The 21,806-nt window shown below is 39.5% G+C and overlaps 2 protein-coding genes across 2 annotated transcripts; one reads left to right on the top strand and one right to left on the bottom strand.

Moving 5' to 3' along the window:
- Positions 1-2,780: 2,780 nt before the first annotated feature.
- LOC129111007 (clavesin-1-like) lies at positions 2,781-7,209 on the bottom strand. The gene is made up of 7 exons (XM_054623296.1): positions 7,108-7,209; positions 6,336-6,506; positions 5,709-5,827; positions 5,255-5,429; positions 4,678-4,788; positions 3,379-3,614; positions 2,781-2,859 (listed from the first exon to the last, which is right to left on the bottom strand). The coding sequence occupies exons 1-7, from the start codon at positions 7,207-7,209 to the stop codon at positions 2,781-2,783; spliced, it is 993 nt and encodes a 330-aa protein (XP_054479271.1).
- A 4,284-nt stretch (positions 7,210-11,493) lies between these two features.
- Positions 11,494-21,766, top strand: riok3 (RIO kinase 3 (yeast)). Its single transcript, XM_054623050.1, has 13 exons — positions 11,494-11,679; positions 13,068-13,183; positions 13,964-14,109; positions 14,197-14,304; positions 15,456-15,565; positions 16,087-16,230; positions 16,308-16,435; positions 17,476-17,658; positions 18,404-18,563; positions 18,884-18,964; positions 19,265-19,354; positions 20,017-20,130; positions 20,602-21,766. Exons 1-13 carry the CDS (start codon positions 11,644-11,646, stop codon positions 20,710-20,712), a joined length of 1,527 nt encoding a protein of 508 aa, XP_054479025.1. The 5' UTR covers positions 11,494-11,643; the 3' UTR covers positions 20,713-21,766.
- The last annotated feature ends 40 nt before the right edge of the window (positions 21,767-21,806 follow it).

The raw sequence follows: 21,806 nt of genomic DNA, 5'->3' as shown, positions 1-21,806 counted from the left end.
CCTCTCCTCGTCTCCTCCTCTTTTCTCTTCTCCTTGTATCCTCTCCTTTTTTCCTCTCCTTGTATCCTCTACTCCTTGTCTCCCCCTCCTTGTCCCCTCTCCCTGTTTTCTCTCTTCATCTCCTCTCCACAGCCTGAGGACCACTGGGAGTTCTGTGACTTTCAAAATAAAAGCCCCTGAGACAGTCGGCGTTGGTGTAAATGTTTATTCTCTACATTCATTTAAATTAATACATTTCAGTCGAGTGGAGACCAGATTGCTGCTCCGTGAAGCCCTGATGACGAGTCGAACACACCGCAAACAGAAACCTGACAGACGTGGCCTAAATATTTTACAAATTATCCACGTTACATCAAGATATTGTCAAAGTAAAACCATCAAACCTGCAAATAGGACGCGTTGTTGAATCTGAAACATTCTAGGATCTTGCAGAAACTGAAGATGATTCGACTTCTAAATATCTCAGGATAAGACCGGCCTGGTGTGTCCCTTTGTTTTGCAGTGTAATAATACTTCTAACAATAATATACAATCTTCATAATAATAAGTTAAGATTCAATAAAAACAATCTTTCCCTTCGAGGTTAAAGGTGATAATTTGGCATCCTCTGGTTTCTTCACAGCACAATATTTTTAATTTTTTTTTCCAGCAAAGAAAATAATCCACTCTGGTAGAAGGTGTGTGTGTTTCATGCATGTGATCCGGATAAAAGCATCTGCTGTGCGGTGCTTTTATTTTGAAATGCTTGTGCAAAGTAGCCGTGATTCTATTTTTATTTTTTGTACATGAAAGAAAAAAGGTGAAAGGATTCTACCAAAGTGAAGTTTCTTTCACGTCGTTCTTCTTTCCTTCCTTTTGAACGTTTCCTCCTTTTGAATTTCTCTTTCAGATTATCGGGACGTTAAAGTCAGAAGTGATTTTGATTCATATGTTGATGAAAATACTGTAAGAATGACAGGAGGTGATGAAGAACCTGAAACTAACTTTACATTTTAGATTCACAGCTCAGAAAACACTGAAGATAAATGCTTGTTTTAAACATTTAAAGATCAGTTTCACCAACAAGGATTCTCTTTAATCCGGATTAAATCCTGATTTTTGTTGTCATCCTTAAATATAAATATAACTTAAACAAGATTCATATTTCAGGCTGCAAGATTGATTTTTTACTCCATTTAATTTGGAATATTCTCATAGTTTGAGCAATTAAATGTCCAAAACATTTTAAATATAAAGTCTAAACTGACAAAAATACCTAAACTCAAAAACAAAAAAAATTATATATTTGAGTAAATGTAATTAGTGCAATTTTAAATTAAATGAGAATTATTTATTTAATACATTTTTTCTGTTATATTCCAAAGATTTTTAAAACTGTGAGTCCTGTGGAGGGGACGTGGGAAAGTAAAAAATGTACTCTTCTCAAAGTCATGAGGGGAGGAGAGAGGAGGAAGGGAGGAGGAAGGAGGAGGAGAGAGAAAGAGGGAACAGGATTTGAAGCGAGGAGTAGAAAGGGGAGGCGAGGAGAGGAAACACGGTGAAGAAGCAAAGAGGGAAGGAAAGGACACAAGGATAGGAAGAAGAATAAGAGAGGAGATGTGACAAGGGGAGGATGCAAGGAGAAGAATGAGGAGAGGAAGAAAGAGAGGAGACAAGTATAGGACATTAGAAGGAGAGAAGAGGAGACAATCAGGCAAGGGAGGAGACACGGAGGAGTGAGGAGAGGAACCAAGGACGGGATGAAAAAGGAGGATAGAAAGAAAGGAGAGGGGAGGAAAGGGGGAGGAGGGTGTTAATAATCAAAAGAGAACAGGAAGAATGAGAATAAGAAAGAAGTTTAAACTGAGTCCTGTGGAGGGGAACTATTATATTATATTATATGTAATATATATATGTTTTCTCAAAGTCATAACTCAGTCAGATTTAAACACACCGACATCAAACACATACTTTTAGATTCTGTCTGAATTCTACTTTCTGAGGATAAAAGTATCTGATGTGTAAAACAAACAAACGTCCATAAATCAGCTGAGAAGGAAAGAAACGCTGCAATCTTCACGTTTTAAGGTTTTCAACTGTTTTTTCTTAGTTTATTATTTGAATCAATAATTAATTTAATAAAGTTAATTTAAATGAATCCTTGTTGGTGTTTCCTGTTTTAAACGTTTCTAAACTATCGACTTTTATTTTTTTTTTGTTTTTTATTTAAGTGTCTGTTCTCTGAGGTTTAAATAAAGTTTCACAGATTGAAAGTGATTCCTTACACATTCCTGAATGTTTCTGACAGAATTTAACAAAACTTTACGCAGAAGACGTGACGACGACAACGCCACACACACACACACACACACTTCAGAGTGTGTGTGTGTGTGTGTGTGTGTGTGTGTCGTCAGTGGACAGATGCTGCCGGCTGGAGGGAGGCTCAGCCGGGAGGCATTAGACGGCTCAGAGACAGACTGTGTGTGTGTGTGTGTGTGTGTGTGTGTGTGTGTGTGTGTGTGTGTGTGTGTGTGTGTGTGTGTGTGTGTGTGTGTGTGTGTGTGTGTGTGTGTGTGTGTGTGTGTGTGTGTGTACAGGAAGTTCATTCACTGTCAGAGTTCAGGTGAACAGGACTTAAAGGATGCGAGTTCAAATCCACCGGCTTAATACGCAGCTGGTGTGTGTGAGAGAACGTGTGTGTGTGTTGGTAGTAACGTGTGTGTGTGTGTGTGTGTGTGTGTGTGTGTGTGTGTGTGTGTGTGTGTGTGTGTGTGTGTGTGTGTGTGTGTGTGTGTGTGTGTTCAGTCCAGGGCCAGTAGCGGCGTGCTGGTCTCTCTGTCCGTTTGTCGGAGAGTTCCTGGTTCCACCGCCGACTGAGACCTGAAACACACAGATAGTAATACTTTACTGCAGTAGAGGTACTAATACCACACTGTGAAAATACTCCTGAGATGTAGTACAGTATAAAGTACAATATGTACCTCTGAGGTGTAGTACAGTATAAAGTACAATATGTACCTCTGAGGTGTGTAGTATAAAGTACAGTATAAAGTACAATATGTACCTCTGAGATGTAGTACAGTATAAAGTACAATATGTACCTCTGAGGTGTAGTACAGTATAAAGTACAATATGTACCTCTGAGGTGTAGTACAGTATAAAGTACAATATGTACCTCTGAGGTGTAGTACAGTATAAAGTACAATATGTACCTCTGAGATGTAGTACAGTATAAAGTACAATATGTACCTCTGAGATGTGTGATAGTGGATGAGAACTAAAAAGTACTCAAGTAAAGTACACTACTTGAGTACTTGTAGAGAAATCTTCAAACCAGTGATTTTTAGAACACAGACGTCGTGATCATCAGGTTTTGGTCAGTTCAAAGTTCCTCCTCACCTCTTCATCATGTCCTTGTCTCCTCCTCCTCCTCCTCCCCCCCCACAGTTCTCCCTGACGTGCAGGGCGTCGTAGGTCAGCGTGTACTCCGTCTCGTCGTTGTAGTCGGGGCCGAGCAGCGTTCGGGCCCAGATGCCCATATCGTACGGAGGAAGAGTCCCACCGAACTCTGAGGGCAAACACTCAGGAAGGAGGAGCTGGTGGAGCGAGTTCAGGTTGTTACCGTGGAGGAAGATCTGAGGAGGAGGAGGAGGAGGAGGAGGAGGAGGAGGAGGGGGGAGAGGGAGGAGAGGAGGAGGAGGTAGAGGGGAGGAGGAGGGAGGAGGGGGAGGTAGGAGGAGAGGGGAGAGGGAGAGGAGGAGGAGGGAGGGGAGGGAGGAGGAGGGAGGGAGGAGGAGGAGGAGGAGGGAGGAGGGAGAGGAGGAGGAGAGGGGGAGGGGAGGAGGGAGAGGAGAGGAGGAGGGAGAGGAGAGGAGGGAGGAGGAGGAGAGGGAGGAGAGGGAGGAGGAGAGGGAGGGAGGAGGAGGAGGGGGAGGAGGAGGGAGGAGGAGAGGGGAGAGGAGGGAGGAGGAGAGGGAGGGAGGTAGAGGAGGAGGAGGAGGGAGGAGGGGAAGGGAAAGGATGAGAGGGTAGGAGGAGAGAGGAGGAGAGGAAGAAAGATAAGAAACAAGGAGAATAAATGAGTAAGGGATACAATCAGAGGAAAAAAGCGAGGGAGGAGAGGAAACATGTAGAGGAGAAGAGAGAGAGGAGACGAGGAGAGGAGAGGTAGACAGATGAGAAACAAGGAGAGGAAACCAGGAGAGGAGAGTTGGGAAGAGGAGGAAAGGATTGGAGAGGAGAGGAAGCAAGGAAAGGAGGGGAAGAGAAGAAGGAGGAGAGAAACAGAGGAGAGGAAGAATTTGGGAGTGTAAATGAGAGGAGAGGAGACAAGGAGAGGAGACAACGAGAACAAGCAAGGAGATGAAGGGGCGACAAGGAGAGGAAAAGTAAGAGGAGATGAGGAGAGGAAATAAGGATAGAGGAGGAAAGGAAGACGGATACAAAAGGAAGAAAGAGAGAAGAGAAGGAGAGGAATTGAGGAGAGGAGAGGAGGATGAGGGGAGATGATAGGGATTAGGAAAGGAAACAGCGGAGGAGACGAGAGGTGAGGAAAGGGGGGAGGAGGGTGTTAATAATCAAAAGAGAGGAAACGAACAAAGGGAAAAAGAAGAGAAGAAGAAAGTTTAAGATTCTAAAGGCCAGAAGCAGGAAACAGGAAACAGGAAGCAGTGTAGTTCTGTGAGTTGTAGTCTTTACCCGTTTCCTGGTCTTGTCTTTGAGGAACGGTTTGATGATGGTGTACATGGCGTGAATATACCACGGCTGGTTCACAAAGTGGATTCCTCCAAACCGGGCCGGGAAACTGTCCTAGAGGGGAGGAGACAAGGAGAGAGGAGTCAAGGAGAGCATTGGAAACAAGAGAGAGCATTGGAAACAAGAGAGAATAGGAGAGGAAACAGAAGAGGAGAGAAAGACAGAAGAGGAAGGAGGAGAGGAGACAAAGAGAGGAGGGGAAGACACAAGAGCGATAACAGGAGAGGTAAGGGGAGAGGAAACAAGGAAAAGAGAGGGAGGAGAGGAGACAAAGACACAAGAAGAAGGAGGAGAGGAGAGAACAAGAGGAAAGGAAAGAGGAGAGGAGACAAGAATAAAGAGTCTGTTCTCAGTTTGATCGACTAGAGGAAAGTATTGGTCAGGTTACTGGTCAGGTTACTGGTCAGGTTACTGGTCAGGTTACTGGTCAGGTTATTGAGGTTACTGGTCAGGTTACTGGTCAGGTTATTGAGGTTACTGGTCAGGTTACTGGTCAGGTCACTGGTCAGTGTGAGTTCACCTGAAGGCCCTCGATGGCCAGCTTGAGGATGTTGGGGGTGAGCTTGGACGCCTGTTTGAAGGAGAAGTTGCTCCAGTCGATGATCAGAATGAAACCATTGATCTGAAGCTCAGGGTTCTCTATCAGAACCTCCAGAGAGAGAAGGATGGCCCGGAGGATGTCTGTGAAGGAGTTCCTGAGGAGGAGGAGGAGGAGGAGGAGGAGGAGGAGGAAGAGGAGGAAGAGAAGGAAGTGGAGGAGGAGGAGGAAGAGGAGGAGATCAGAACACATTGATCATCAGCTCATCAGTAGTTAAAGAGAGCGTGACGCTGCAAGTCTTAACTAGAAACACTCATTACCCTCACAATCAATAGAGAGTGTGTGTGTGTGTGTGTGTGTGTGTGTGTGTGTGTGTGTGTGTGTGTGTGTGTGTGTGTGTGTGTGTGTGTGTGTGTGTGTGTGTGTGTGTGTGTACCTGCTCTGGTCCCAGTTGGAGGCGAACAGAATGAGGATCTTTCGTCCGTGTTGGTCCGGAGTCTCTAGAACGCCGGGGAAACCGTCCATCAACGCACGTTTGATACCGGGGTCGTCCACCTGAGACAGGACAGGTGAGAAGGAAAGGAAACAAGGAGACAATAGAAGAGAGTTTACTGTGTTTCTATTTAAGGAAAGGAAACAAGGAGACAAAAGTAAACAAGGAGAGGAGATGAGACAAGATCAGAGGTAACAAGGGGAGGTAAGATACCAGGAGATGAAACAAGGAGACGAGAGGAGAGGAAACAAGTAGAGGAACAGAAACAGGTGAGGAAACAAAGGGTAGAGAGGAAACAGGAGAGGGAGCAAGGAGTGGAGACAAACAACGAGACAAAAGGTAACAAGGAGAGGAGACAAGACACAACCAGAGGAAACAAGGGGAAGTAAGGAAACAGGAGAGAAACAAGGAGACGAGAGGAAAGGAAACAGGAGAGGAATCATGGACAGTGATGTTGCATTCTGACAGAAAAACTTCTGCCATGTTCTCGGTCAAACATAAAGCCTTCAGAGGAAAGAAGAAGGACTCTTGAAAAGGACACTTTCACTTGTATCCTTTCTGAACTCCCACCTTGAAGCTCTGGAACATGTCGAGGTTCTGCTGTCTGAACTGGAAGTACTGGGCCAGCAGCCTGAAGGTCTCCATCTGGTCGAACTTCCTGGCTCTCAGGAAGCGGAGGATGAAGTCGTCGTCCGTCCGCAGGAACCCGATGTCGGGCCGCGTCACGATCATGTCCCGCACCTCAAAAAACCAAAGAAACATGGATCAATCAGAGTGATCGGGACCAGAGCTTCCTCCAATCAAAGGTAGACCACCAAGGTTACTTAAAAAAAGCTTTTGGACGATCAGTCATGCTGTTTTTGTGTAAACATAGCGGCAGTTGCCCACTGATTTAGGTTTCACTTTTCTTTACATGTTCACACATGAATTGATAGAATTGGGGCTTTTTGCTTGCAAATAGCAGCGTGATAATTAATGACACTAAAACATTAAAAAGTACTACTACTTATTTAACATCAGGGCCCGTTTAATACTGGGTATTTGAACGCATCACTACCTTTAGATAACGTTCAACGCTAAATGATATCTCTAGAGCCGTTGTTCGTTATGGGCGGTGCAAGATGGCGGACTCCGTGGAAGACGAAAACTATTCTTAGTCTCGGGTGATTATACATAGTTATGAATATTGTATTCAAAATCTGCAAATAACCCGCCCTAACATGACTAAATGAAAAATTTGAATAATAGAATAAAGCACCTGTGAGATAGGACAGAAAGTATACCTTTGTGGTTTACGGGGACCCTGGTTAGCATGCTACGTCAGCTAGCATTAGCCGCCTACCTGCTGGATGTCCTGGTGCAGCGTGTCGGGGTTCTCGTTCAGCTCTAAGCGAGCCTTCTCCGTCGTCTCTGAGCTCAGGCCGGCGTGGAGGTGAGTCATCATGAGGCCTAACTCTGCTTCGATTCCCGAAGTCCAAAGATTTGTCGTTATAACTTGTAGTCCCTTAGATCAGCTTGTTTTTATTCCCCTGACAGTTTGGTTTTGATGTACAATCTTGTGGCTCCGTTGTTGGCTTGGCTGAGACAATCTTATTTGCTGTCTTTGATTTTTAGAACTCCATATTTACAAAAAAAGAACATATTTCGTCAGTGAGAGACAATCTTCGTCTGCGTTGGTAATCATGAATCAACAATCGTCGCTGCTGTCTTCCTCTCACATTGTTGGTTTTCTTAGGAAGCTGAATGTTTTTTTGTTTTTTTTTCGCTGGATTTAAATGTAGAGTTTGTTACGGAGACGTGAGGTTGAATGAACAGCACATGAAGAAGAAGAAAAAAGTCACATTCACATCCTTTTTGTCCTAGTTTTGTTCCCGTCCTGCGTCTCTCGGCTCCCTCCTCCTCCTCCGGCTCTCTGTCATCTTTCAGATTCTGGTTTTGATCAGTCGACTCTCTGCTGCTGCATCATGATGAAGATGATGATGATGATGAGTCCTGTTGTTCTGCACCGAGGTCAAAGGTCAAAGGTCAGTTAAGGCAGCTGGGTCTGATGTGGAGAGAGAGAGAGAGGAAAGATTAGTAAAGTTACAGAACAGGAAGTTGTCTTTAATGAGGTCATGTGTTTTTAATCAGGAGGGAGTTTAAAATTCTACGATCAAAAACATAGAAAGATTTGTGTTTTATTGGCAGATTATAGTATTTTTATCTTTAACTTGTATTTCTTTTTTTTAAAAGTGTTCAAAAAACAAACAAAAAAATAGAAGGAATAAAGTAACAGAGACGCTTTCACTGCAGGTATTTGTACTTTACTTGAGTATTTTCATTTAATGTTACTTTAAACATCCAAACCTCAGAGGTAAATATTCTACTTTTTTATATTATAATAAATAAATAAAATACAGAAAAGCCTCAATCTTCATTTGAAATTAAATAAATACTCAAAAATAGAAAAATAAATAAATACCCACAACAATCAAAAAACAATATGTGTGAAGAAATACAGAAATAAATTAAAACAAAATATAAATAAATGCTGGAAATTAATAAATAGCAAAAACAATAATTGTGAAATACTTAAATGAATAGAAAAATAAATAAATTGTGAAATAAATTATACATTTTATTGATTTGTTTTTCTCTTTCTGTGAATATTAATTTCTTATTTTTTGTATAATTGAGGTTTTTATGTATTTATTTATCATTACAATGTCAGCATTAGTCCTCCATAATTACATGTTATGTTTGGTGTATTAAGTGTTTCATTTTGCACATGTTACATGATGATAATACAGAACATATTTATTATTATACATTTAACAAATGTATATATCTGTTCTCACACTGCTGCTGCTGTCCCTGATGTTAATGAGTGGGATCAATAAAGGTTATGTTGGACTCAGATGACCCCACCCCCCACTCATCCCCATCTGCCGTCCACATTAACTCAGATGTCGTCCAATCTGTCCACTGAGACAGCAGATTGGGAAAAAACAGAGACACTTGAAGGTCTCACAGAGCTCTATTTATAAAGATAAATAGACAAACCACTCCTGGATGTTTTCTCATTCTACACAATGTGAAATGTTAATGTTTAAATCAAAAATAGAGCCTCTTGGGTTGATATAAATATCCACACAGCAGACAGATTAATGATAAAAGTCACCCTGGTGGTGTGAGGCAGCTCCACATGTCCTCCATGAATATGAGAGCATCCTCCAGGAGTGAGCAGGTTATCCTGGAGGAACCTCTCCTGGTGCGTTTCAGAGGTATAATAAATATAAATGCATGAGAATAACCTGACAGGGGAGCGACCTGCTAGGTGTGCTGGTTGAATCCCGGCCGTCCTGGCTGGCCCGACGGCCCTCCGGTGCTGGTGGTGGTGCTGATGGTGGTGCTGATGCTGGGGATGGTGGCCATCTGTATCCCGCAGACACACACACATAAAAAAAAAAAAAAAAAAAAAAGAAGAAAGAGATTTCAGTCCAAATGAAAAATGAAAGAACCAAAAGAGAATAGAATAAAATATAAAAGCTTCAGAGGAGACGGGATGCGTGCGGAGGACGAGGCAGCATCTCTCAGTCTGTGCTCAGAGACTCAGGATGCTCACAGACATCAGGCTTTTCACAATAAAGAGCTGAGATTCAGGCCCACACTTTCAGAAAAGAAGTGTTTCAGTTTTGCTGAAGTCATCATATAATGTCAAAGAAATACATGCACATTTCACACATTTTCTTTTTAAGATAAGTACAAAATATTAATAAATGTAAAATATAAATGTACTTAAAAGTGCTTGACATAAAAGTAGACATATAAAGAAGGGAATTTAGAAGGCTGTCATTAATGGGGAAAAAAAAGACTTCTGCTTGATGATGAAATAAAAATAAAATCCAAAATGATTAATAAATGTAACAATTAAAAATGTTCTTAAAATAAGTGTTTCAGTTTGACATAAAAGTCATCATATAAAAAAAGTCAAAAAATATGAATTTCACATCAATGTCAAAAAATCAAGGTTTATTTTTTTATTTTTAAGATAAGTACAAAATATTAATAAATGTAAAATATACTTAAAAGTGCTTGACATAGAAGTAGACATATAAACACAAAGACAGGAATTTAGAAGGCTGTAGTTAATGGAGAATGAAATGGGGAAAAAAGACTAGAAAATAAAAATAAAATCCATTGAATGATAATAATGAAACAATTAGAATCCATAAAATCAAGTAAAATAGAACATTTAAAAAAATGAAAGTGCAGCAGTGCAACAGTGCGAAACAAAGTATTAAGAAAAACATAGCTATTTAAAGTAGTTATTAGTAGTAGCTTGTGAGCTTTCTTCTTTTTAAAACAAGCTGGCTTCATATATATATATATATATATATATATATATATATATATATATATATATATATATATAAGTGAAGCCAGCTTGTCACAGGAGACCAAAAAAGACCAAAAACAAATAAATGAAGATTATATATATACAAGCTGGCTTCATATATATATATTTTTAATAACCCGCCCTAACATGACTAATTAAATATTTAATTATATATTTAATTAAAAAAACATTTTACCCCAAAAATAGCTATATATATTATGTATGTATATATATATATATATATATATATATATATATATATATATATATATATTTACAGTACCAGTCAAAAGTTTGGACACATCTTCTCATTCAATGGTTTTTCTTTATTTATTTTTTTTTTTCTATTTTTTTCTACAATGTAGATTAATATTGAAGACATCCAAACTAAAGTAGTTGAATGAGAACAAACTTTTGACTGGTACTGCATATATATATATATATATATATATATATATATATATATTTGGCAATACACCTGATAAAGGTTCTGAGACATTTTGTGTGGCCCACAAATTCTACGCTTTTATTTTGAAGTCACACTCCAGCCGTTTCCGGTCCTGCTCCTCTGATTTTTGACCCACCTGCGCGCTCCTGTGTGTGAGAGCGGCTGACGGCCATGCGCGTTCACGAGGGAAACCTGGACAGATTGGAGGTTGTACGCGCGCACGCAGAGACTGGTGTGCGCACGCAGGTACGCGCAAACAAACAGGAAGTCTGTTAAACACAGTATAAATTATATTATTAAAACAGTATTTTGATTTAATATTTTTACATTAATTTGTTTTTGTGTATGTTTAATAAATCACATTTATTTTATTTATATTATAATTTACATTAATATTATTTTCAACTTAAATTGATGTCTGGTGTAATGATATCTTATTTATTAATTGTTTAATATGCTTAATACATTTAATTTATTTAATTTACAATTTAAATCAAGATCATTTTTTACTTATATTAATGTTTGGTGTAGTAATATTTTAATTCACTCTCAATACATTTTGTAGTTTTTCTAACTAATATTTAATTTAATTGTCTTTTCATTTGTTATTCATTCTCACGATGAATTAGTTAAGTTCTTAACGTCCAACGATTAAATTTATAATGATATAAAACTTAACGTCCAACGATATTTACAATTTATAATGATATAAAACAAAAAATAAAATATTTATATAGCACACTTTAAAATACAAAGAAATCTCAAGGTGCTGAATTGTATTTTTTTTATTGTATTATTGAAATCATCTCATATTGTTCATGTATTATTTGTTTTATGTTTTATGGGACTTCACCTGATTAAATAAATAAATACACAGCGTAAGGGGGCTTTTATTTTGAAGGCGTAACGTCGCCTCCTCCTCTGACGTCATCACGTCGCTCCGGAGTTCACTCAGCTGTGAGACTCCTCTGAAGACTCCTCCACCTCCTCCACCACCACCTCCACCTCCTCCTCCTCCAGGAACCCGCCGACCACTCGACTCCTCTGTGACCATGGACCAGGCAGTGGTGGCAGCAGACGCAGCAAAGGTCAGAGTTGTGTCCACGGAGCTAAACCAGTTAGCCACCTAGCATGCTAGCGCTAGCCTCATGCTAGCTGGTCGCCAACACGGCTCCTTATAAGGCTTGAAGGAGGAGATGACGTCATCGATGTTTAAATATATATTTATTTATTTATATAAATTATATTGTGTTTTGGTTATTGTGTTTTTATTTTCTTTATTAAAATAAATAAAGATGGTTGATAATTAATAATTCCTCTGTTAAATGGAGTGGGCGTTACCGTGGAAACACACGTAACACGGAGGGGCGTGGTCTACAAACACATAGGGGGCGGGGCTTATGTACACTCATAATCACATAGGGGCGTGGTCTATGAACATGTAACACATATGGGCGTGGTCTGTAATCACATATGGGGCGGGGCTTAGCACCGACATGTCTAAACGTGTCTCTGCCTCATTTATTATTTTACTGTTATTGATATTTACAGTTAAAATAAGATTTTTATTATTTAACACAATACCTGTCTGTCTGAACAATACCTGTCTCTCTCTCTCTCTCTCTCTCTCTGTCTCTCTCTCTCTTTGTCTCTTTCTGTCTCTCTCTCTCTACCTGTCTCTCTCTCTCTCTACCTGTCTGTCTCTGTCTCTCTCTGTCTCTCTCTCTCTCTGTCTCTCTCTACCTGTCTCTCTCTCTCTTTGTCTCTGTCTGTCTCTCTCTCTCTACCTGTCTGTCTCTCTCTCTCTCTGTCTCTCTCTCTCTCTCTCTCCTGTCTCTCTCTGTCTCTCTCTCTCTTTGTCTCTGTCTGTCTCTCTCTCTCTACCTGTCTGTCTCTCTCTCTCTACCAGTCTGTCTCTCTCTCTCTCTTTGTCTCTCTCTCTCTCTACCTGTCTCTCTCTGTCTCTCTCTCTCTTTGTCTCTGTCTGTCTCTCTCTCTACCTGTCTGTCTCTCTCTCTCTACCTGTCTGTCTCTCTCTCTCTCTACCTGTCTGTCTCTCTCTCTCTCTCTTTGTCATTTATTTTGTGAACAAATAGATAATAATTATTCGGTCCCGTTCTATGTTCTTAATAGTTTTTTTGTCTTTATATTAATTATATATGAATGAACAGAATTTATTTTTGTTTTTGACTGTAGTCTTGACAGAACAATACACTTAAATATTTCACATTGAGCTAAATCAAACAAATAATTATTATTATAATAAATATGAATTTATAATGTTCCTTTTTATTGAAACTGTTGATTCATCTTTATTCTAATCATTGGAGGATGTCGTTTAAGATGCTGTTGAACTGTTCTGTGTTATAATGATTTATTTATTCATTAAATAGCGTTATAATAAAGTGGCGTTATAATAAAGTGGCGTTATAATAAAGTGGCGTTATGATAATAACGTGTTGTCTTGTGTCCATAGAGCCCGTGGGGTCCGGTGGCCCCGGCTCCTCCGGCCTGCTCTCTGGCTGACGTGATGAGTGAACAGCTGGCCAAACAGCTGGAGGACGAGAACATCGCCTTCCCAACGCTCACCCAGTACGTCCTCTGATTCACCTGATTCACCTGTCTGTCTGTCTGTCTGTCTGTCTGTCTGCCTGCCTGTCTGTCTGTGTCTGTCTGTCTGTCTGTCTGTCTGTCTGCCTGTGTGATTTACCCGAGCTTATCCTCGTGTATCTCTAGTAAACAAGCAGTTCTGACCGGCTTTCTAGCAGAAGGACTGTGATTTGGTTTCATTTTAGATATTTCTGGTTTATATTATTATATTAAAGGTTCATGTTTACACTTTTAAGGTTTATTCTGTAAAAATCTCTTACTTTGTTTTTATTAACTACAACTTATTTAACAACAGAGTGATTGAATGCAAGTCTAAACAATGCCCGTCTCTCTCTCTCCTTGTCTCTCTCTCTCTGTCTGTCCCTGTCTGTCTGTCTGTCTCATGTCTCCCTCTGTCTCTCTGTCTCTCCGTCTCCTGTCTCTGTCTCTGTCTGTCTGTCTGTCTGTCTCTGTCTGTCTGCCTGTCTGTCTCCTGTCTGTCTGTCTGTCTGTCTGTCTCGCTCTGTCTGTCTGTCTCACTCTCTCTTTCTCTGTCTGCCTGTCTCTCTCTCTCCCCCCTGTCTCTCTCACTCTCCGTCTGTCTCTCTCTCTCCCTGTCTATCTCTCTCTCTCTCCCCCTCCCTGTCTCTCTGTCTGTCTCCCTGTCTCTCTCTCTCTCTCTCTCTGTCTCTCTCCCTGTCTCTCTCCCTGTCTCTCTCCCTGTCTCTCTCTCTCCCTGTCTGTCTCTCTCCCTGTCTCTCTCTCTCTCTCCCTGTCCTTCAGTCCGGGTTCAGACCTCCTGCTCTCAGACGAGTCCTCAGAGACGACCAGCGACTTGATGCTCGCCAAGATGCTTCAGATGCAGTTCGACCGTGAGTTTGACGATCAGCTCCGTCGGGAGGAGAAGCGCTTCAACGGAGACAGTAAAGGTAGACGTCCGTCCTACGTGTCTCACCTGTTTGAAGGACGACAGGTACGATTTACTGACTGCAGCTGATTTACATGTGTGTGTCCAGTGTCCATCTCCTTTGAGAACTACCGCATGGTCCATCCGTACGAGGACAGCGACAGCTCAGAGGACGAGGTGGACTGGCAGGACACGAGACACGACCCCTACAGAGCAGGTAACAGACACCTGAGAGGACCAGACGCTGTTAGCTCAGTGTGTCCATTGAGACGTAAAGATCCGTCTTCCTGTTCTGATTGAGACCTTTTTTTCATATTCAATATTTCAGTTATTGTTGATTTTCTACTGTTTTTTTATTGCTTATTTATAATACTTGTTTTTTTATTTCATTTTTATTTTTATCTTGTCTTTCTTCTACTATGTCTCTTGTGTGCACTTTACTCTCTGCTGCTGTAAGCCTGCAAATTTCCCCACTGCGGGACTAATAAAGGATTATCTTATCTTATCTTATCTTATCTTATCTTATCTTATCTTATCTTATATTATTTTAGAGTTTGTGCTCAATGCTCCGACTGATTTCAGTCTCAGCTACAAAAGCAGCTCCACCTTCATATTAATCAATCAATCAAACTTTATTGGTAGTGCACCTTTCATACAGGTGATTGTAGTTAAAGTGTAGACCGTGAAAAAAGGAAAGACAAAGGCAATTAAGGAATTTGAGTAAAAAGGAAATAGAATTGAAAGTTATAATAACGGTAGCAGAATTTCATGAAATTACATCTAAATGAATAAAATAGAGCATTTTATTAACACATTTTTAAAACATAAAATACAATAAAACAAGTGCTAAATAAAAAATAATATAAATTGTAGTAAAATTAATTTAAAAAATCTATAAATAAAATGATCAAGTATTTAATAAAATGAAATTAAGTGTAAAATAGAAACTAATTTAATACAATAAAATTGTAAAAAATGTTACAAACTTAGAGTAGTACAATAAAACAAGTGATGAATAAAAACACCCAAAAATATACGTTACATATGTTACAAAGTCACCCTAAAATAAAAAAATGATGCATCATTTAACCTTTACAATCATGTGGAAACAATAAAAGAAGAGATATATTAATATGAGAAGAAACATCATTCAGAACGTCCTTATACTACATCGTCAAATACTGTTAATGCAACTCAGAGTCTCATAAAGCAAAAACATGCAAAGCAAATATGTGAAGTATAAATATGTTAAATAAAAACATGAGCTGGAGACAAAAAATGTTGCATTGTTGGACACTAAAAACATAAAAGCATGTCAAGAATATAACTGAGACTATAAGTTTGTGTTTCTGTGTTTGATGACATCAGTGAAGCCTCAGACGACGCCCAGGAAAGGTTTCACCGGGAAAGGAAAGAACATCACCACCAAACACGACGAGGTGACCTGTGGACGCAAGAACACGGCGCGCATGGACAACGTAAGGAAAAACATTTCAATCGCTCTGAAGCCGGTAAACCATCAAATACTCTAAATGTTATGAAAGTAATTTATAGTGTTTTTTTCTTCATAAAAACACAACATTTAAATGATAAGGAAATAACAGATTGTATATTCATGGATCAAAACAAATCTCTTCATTATTAGTGTTAATGATGTATTATAATCTTAGAGCTCGTGTTAGGAAGTTAAGCATCATAATTCATCTCTAATATCTATTTCATATTAATGTGAAAACATCTCCTTCAAACTACTGGATTTATTCCAGTTTATCACCAACACTACATTTTACAGATTACATGTGAACACATCATGATAACGTTATAATTTACCTTCAGACAATACTCATTTTCACTGAACAGAGCCTGAACGCATCATAATGTAACTGCTGCTAATGTTATTGAATATTAACGATCGTCAGTAAAACTTTATTTACACTTTGATGGTTAACGTTAAACTGCACCACTACAGCTCCTTCATCCTCTCCTCTTCCTCCTGCAGTTTGCTCCAGAGGTGCACGTTGGTGACGGGTTGGGGATGGACCTGAAGTTGTCCAACCAGGTGTTCAACTCCCTGAAGCAGCACTGCTACAGCGAGCAGAAACGCAGCGCCAGACTGCACGACAAGAAGGAGCACTCCACCGCCGTACGTAGAGAGACAATAACATTCTTTATAACAAGAGTTTTCGTTTTATGTTCTAATAAATCTCTCTCTCTGTTCAGGAACAAGCCGTAGACCCTCGCACTCGTCTGCTGATGTACAAAATGGTGAACGCCGGCGTTCTGGAGAACATCAACGGCTGCATCAGCACCGGGAAAGAGTCGGTGGTGTTCCACGCCGACGGAGGAAGGTGGGTGGACGTCACCAGGAACCCGAGACGCTCTCTGGTCTCGTTTACACGTAGGCAGATTTTATTTTGAAGGCCACTAACGCTGAGTTTATACTCGCCGAAGAAAATGGCCTGAGCATCATGTGAAAGCTCTGCACATCTGAGTTTTTGTAATTTGCCGCCTGCAATCAGAGCTTTAAAGACGTGACAGCCACAAATAGTTTACTTATAAAATACTATTAATATGTCTGAGGATCAAACAAAGACGGACAATTCGTTTTTAAACACTTTAGAAACAGGAGGTGTTAAAAATCTACATTTGAGTAAATATTTAGCAGCCAAATCAAATAGCTTACAGGATATTCAACCTTTGATTCTTTATAATACATTTAATAAAACTTTTTTCTTTAGAGGGTTTGAATAAAGGTAATATAGTAGATCAGGCTTTTTGACTTGTTTGCTTTATGGCTTTTTGACGGTTTCACTCGTCGTCTTTTTGATTTTTGCCCCCCAGCGTTTCATAATAATAAAACAAACATACTGATGAGCATAAAGGTCTTTGTAAACGTAGATTACGACGCCTCCGTAAAGTGCAGATTTGTCAAAACTTCCGGGTCATCTCCTCGTTCAGTTCACGCCCATTGTTGCTTTGTTCAACGGCAACAATTTCAAACTAAAGGTTTGTTTACGTAACATCTGCAGAAAAAGGTGTTGAATAGGAAAATAGAAGTCAAATAACTTTAAATAAAAAGCTACTATTGCTTTTGTTTTAAAGTTACTGAAGCAAAAGGAAAATAAGCTCACTGCACAAGCTCAGAGCGTTCTTCTTCTATGGTATTTGATGCCTCATTGAGGTAGACTTTTATTACATGGCATGCTTCTTTGAGCGTTTAGAAAAATATCAATGATGAAGAATATCTGATATCATGTAGATAAGGTCGTAACGAAACACTCAGACATTTAGGGAAAGAAGCTTTTCACTCAGTCAGAAGATAAAACACTTATTAGTACAGAACAAAAGATGGAGGTTTATAAACGCGTCTGATTCCTGTCTGTTTCAGTCTGGAGGAGCAGCCCGTTCCAGACGAGGTGGTGCTGAAGGTCTACAAGACGACGCTCAACGAGTTCAAGAACAGAGACCGCTACATCAAAGACGACTACCGCTTCATCGATCGCTTCAGCAAGCTGAACCCACGCAAGGTCATCCGTCTGTGGGCCGAGAAGGAGATGCACAACCTGACCAGGTAACCCACCACCTCCTCCTGCTGCTGCTGGTCCTTAACCCTCTGAAAACACATTTTTCCTCTGTGTGATTCTCTTCAAAATAAAAGTCCTGCTCCTCTATGGAAACAGAACAATCATGACTAGAAGTAGAGAGAACTCAAACACTCTTTAGTGCAGAATAACACAGTTATAATGACATAAATCATAAAAAAAGAAAGAAACGCAAGTTGAATTTCTTTGATTATTTATTCTACAAAAATTGTAATAAATGGAATCTATAGATAAACATGTTTCCAAGTGAACGCAAGTGTTACAGATGTTGGGGAAAAATGAGGCTCTAGGTTCTGTAAATATTAAGTTATTTACATACTTACAGCCTCTCCTCTCTGCTCTGTGTTCAGCAGCCCGAAGTTTAGTCCAAGATTCACAGATTTGTTGTCACGTGACTGTTGGTCTCAGAAGAATCAATCATGTCTTCATAGTTTCACTGAGGAGCTCAGAATTTAATGTTTTTTACAGATTCTGGTTAAAGCAAACGGTTTATTTGTGGCAGAATTTAAAGGAGATATGTAGAATAATTTTTTCGGGGATGAAATATCACAATTTTAGGCTTTGATTAGGTTTCTTTTTCTGGCGGAAGCATTCATCACACATGATGAGTTCAAGGACCGTTGGAAAGATGACCTACCGGCGGGTTTGAGAGGTTAATAGATCTAAAGCGGTGTGTTTTTTAAAGATCATAAAGGTTCTAAATGTGATGTTCAGGATGAAGAAGGCAGAGATTCCGTGTCCGGAGGTGGTGCTGCTGAAGAAACACATCCTGGTGATGTCGTTCATCGGTAAAGACCACATCCCTGCTCCCAAACTCAAAGACATCGTTCTGGGCTCAGAGGACATGAAGAACGCCTTCTACCAGGTCCTACACGTACGTACGCTGAACAGCAAGTACTACACTGTGTACTGTGTACGTACAAAGTACAACAGACGCTAAGGACGCTAGCGGTGCTGCTAACGTTACTAGCTCTCCTCCTGTTAGCGGTGCTGCTAACGTTACTAGCTCTCCTGTTGGTTTAAACACAGATTGGTTGTTTACAATGTAACATCATCAGAGATCAGAGACTAGAAAAACACCTCTGATCTCATATTTTACTGAATATTGGAGGAAAACGATCGTCAGTAAAACTTTATTCACACTGTGATGGTTAACGATAAACTGTGACATTGATCCTTTCTGTCTGTGTGCAGGTGATGCAGCAGATGTATCAGGAGTGTAATCTGGTTCACGCTGATCTCAGTGAATACAACATGCTGTGGCACGAAGGAAAGGTAACACACCTTTATTTTATCTTTTGTTACCCTAAGCTATCCTCCATCCTTCCTGTTATGCCTCCTTAAACTCCTCTTCACTTCTTTCCTTCTTTACTTCCTTTACTTTACTAGTTGTCATCTTCTTTCCTCATTTCTTTCTCGACTTTTCTTTGTTTGAGTTCTTTCATCTCTTTAGTTTTCATGTTAACTCATTTATTCTCTCTGTATTAATGTGTGTGTGTGTGTGTGTTTGTGTTTGTGTTTGTGTGTGTGTGTGTGTGTGTGTGTGTGTGTGTGTGTGTGTTGTTCGTGTTTCAGGTGTGGCTGATTGACGTCGGTCAGTCCGTCGAGCCGACCCATCCTCACGCTCTGGAGTTCCTCTACAGAGACTGCAGGAACGTTTCCACGGTAACCGGCGGTTTATTTTTTTAAACCTGTGAAAACATAATTTAAACATTGAATTTAGTTTAGATGTTTTAAAGGAAGAAAGTGTGTGAGGCGACTGAACAATCGGGGGTTAAAGTTCACCATCAAGTTTATTTTACATGATTTTTTATCCTAAATCAGAAACAGGTCATGTTTGGATGTCAAGAGGCAACAAAACACATCATATTTTCTATTTATCTGGAATTAAAATGTAATTACAAAAGCCAGAAAAACATATTTAGTTAATTAATTCAGATTTAGAAAAGACGATGGCCCGATATATATTATTTAGATTGATTTGTCTCCAATAACAACGAAAAAATAGTAAATTGATGATAAAGATCTGTTTGGTCTTTTGGGAAAAAGTACAAAATATACAGATAAAAAGAATGAAGAATATAAAGAAATACATTCTGTGTCTTCTAAGTAACCAGGTGTTTTTATTTAACCTTCTTTAATTTAATTTAAAATTAATTGAGGAAAAAATGTCACTTTTATTTTGCCAAACATAGAAAATAGTTTTTTTCCATATAGAGGATTCTTATGGTTTATTTTCCAAGTTAAGAGAGTTTAGCCACAGAAAACTCTGAAGTCTTAATGTTGGTATAAAATAAATATTGTGTGTTTGTGTGTTTGTTCCACAGTTCTTCCAGAGGAGAGGAGTGAGCGAGGCCATGAGTGCCTGCGAGCTGTTCAACACTGTGAGCGGCCTGAACATCCCTGTTGGTGAAGAAGAAGAAGCAGAGTTCCTTTCTGAGGTAACACACACACACACACACACACACACACACACACACACACACACACACACACACACACACACACACACACACACACACACAGGTTCCCTCAAACACTGCCAGACGTTCTGCACAAACTTCATATTCTGTTATGTTGATCTTTTTTTTTTTTGAGTCTCCATCCATATATATATTTATTTATTTATTTATATTATATATTTTTATAAAATATTTTGTATATATTTATTTATATTTATTTAAATGTATTTATATATTTATTGTTATATATATTTATTTATTCATTATATATTTATATATTTTTATTCACACTTTCTCTTCAACTTTGGATGCAAAGTTTTCCCGATGCTCACAGACTTCTTAGTTGTTTTATTTATTCCAGCCCTTAGCTGTTGAACCCCCCCCCCCCCCCTCTGACAGCTTTGATGAAAAGGTTTCATTCATAAAAACATTTCAATCTCTCTGTGACAGATCGTGGCGTTGGAGAAGAGGAACGAGGATCACGTGCAGCGGCGAGGAAAGAAAACGTTTCCTGTTTCCTGTGAGGACGGCGATCCTGGCGAACCCGACGCTGACGACTAACCCCCCCACCCGGCTCGCTCTCTCTTCACGATCCCACCGTGATGAAAACAAGCTGTAAAAGAGGAGACGAATGGAGGAGGCCCCGCGGCTCCTCCTCGCCTCCAACCATGTCACCACCACCAACTGCTTCCTTTAAACGGGCCGACGGAGCCCCTCCTCCTGGCTGCAGGGGGGCGGAGCTTCAGTGCGTTATATGTTGAAGTCAGAGCGTCCTGAGAGGAACCGGCGGGGTTTTCTAACGTCGAGACCACAACTCACATCGTCCCGCTCATATCGGCCCTCATGTCGTCTTTATTACTGCGTCTGTGTTTTTTAAAGAATCGCAGTAAGAAATGCTAAAGGAGGAACGAGACAGTCTGTCCGGCTGGACGGCTCCATCAGTGTAAACAGACTCTGAGAGGGTTGTGTTCAATTCTACCTTTGTGACGATGCATTTAATGTCAGGAATATGAATGAATTTGGGGAAATGATGCAGAAGACAACATATAGTTCTTCTTTTTTGTGATGGAGTAGGTGTTAAAGAAATGAACTAAGAAAAAGAGCAAATAAGCACACAAAAAACAGCTGAAATGTCTAAATATGTAGGAAAATGTGACATAAATATAGTTTCAAATTAGTAAAAAAAGATGTTGTTAAATCTTGAAAACATTAATTTGAAGGTAAAATTCAGTACTTGACAGTTAAAAAATTCAATGATAAAAAGAAATATCTTTATTATTATTTTATAATATTATTATTATTATTTAAAATAATATTAATAACTTTATTTACACAGTACTTTTCAAAATAAAATGTTGTACATTGCTCTACATGATTGAACCAGGATTGAAACATTTAATAACTGCATTAAATCAGACAAAATAATACCAACAAAAAAATAATAAAATAAAATAAAACGGATAATGCATAAAAAAAGATTTAAGGTTCACTTTAAGGCCGTGGCGGGAGGAGGGGTCAAAGGTCACGGCTGTTTGGTTTGGTGTGAAGTGTTTGTGGAAGATAAAAGGGTTATTAAATGATTTGGTAACTCTTGAAGCACAAAAAAAAAAATAAATGCAAGTAAATGAAATGTCATTAAATGAAAAAGAAGGAAC

The sequence above is a fragment of the Anoplopoma fimbria genome, chromosome 21 (assembly GCF_027596085.1).
Source record: "Anoplopoma fimbria isolate UVic2021 breed Golden Eagle Sablefish chromosome 21, Afim_UVic_2022, whole genome shotgun sequence".
NCBI lineage: Eukaryota > Metazoa > Chordata > Actinopteri > Perciformes > Anoplopomatidae > Anoplopoma > Anoplopoma fimbria.
This window is presented reverse-complemented; position numbering and strand designations above follow the sequence as displayed.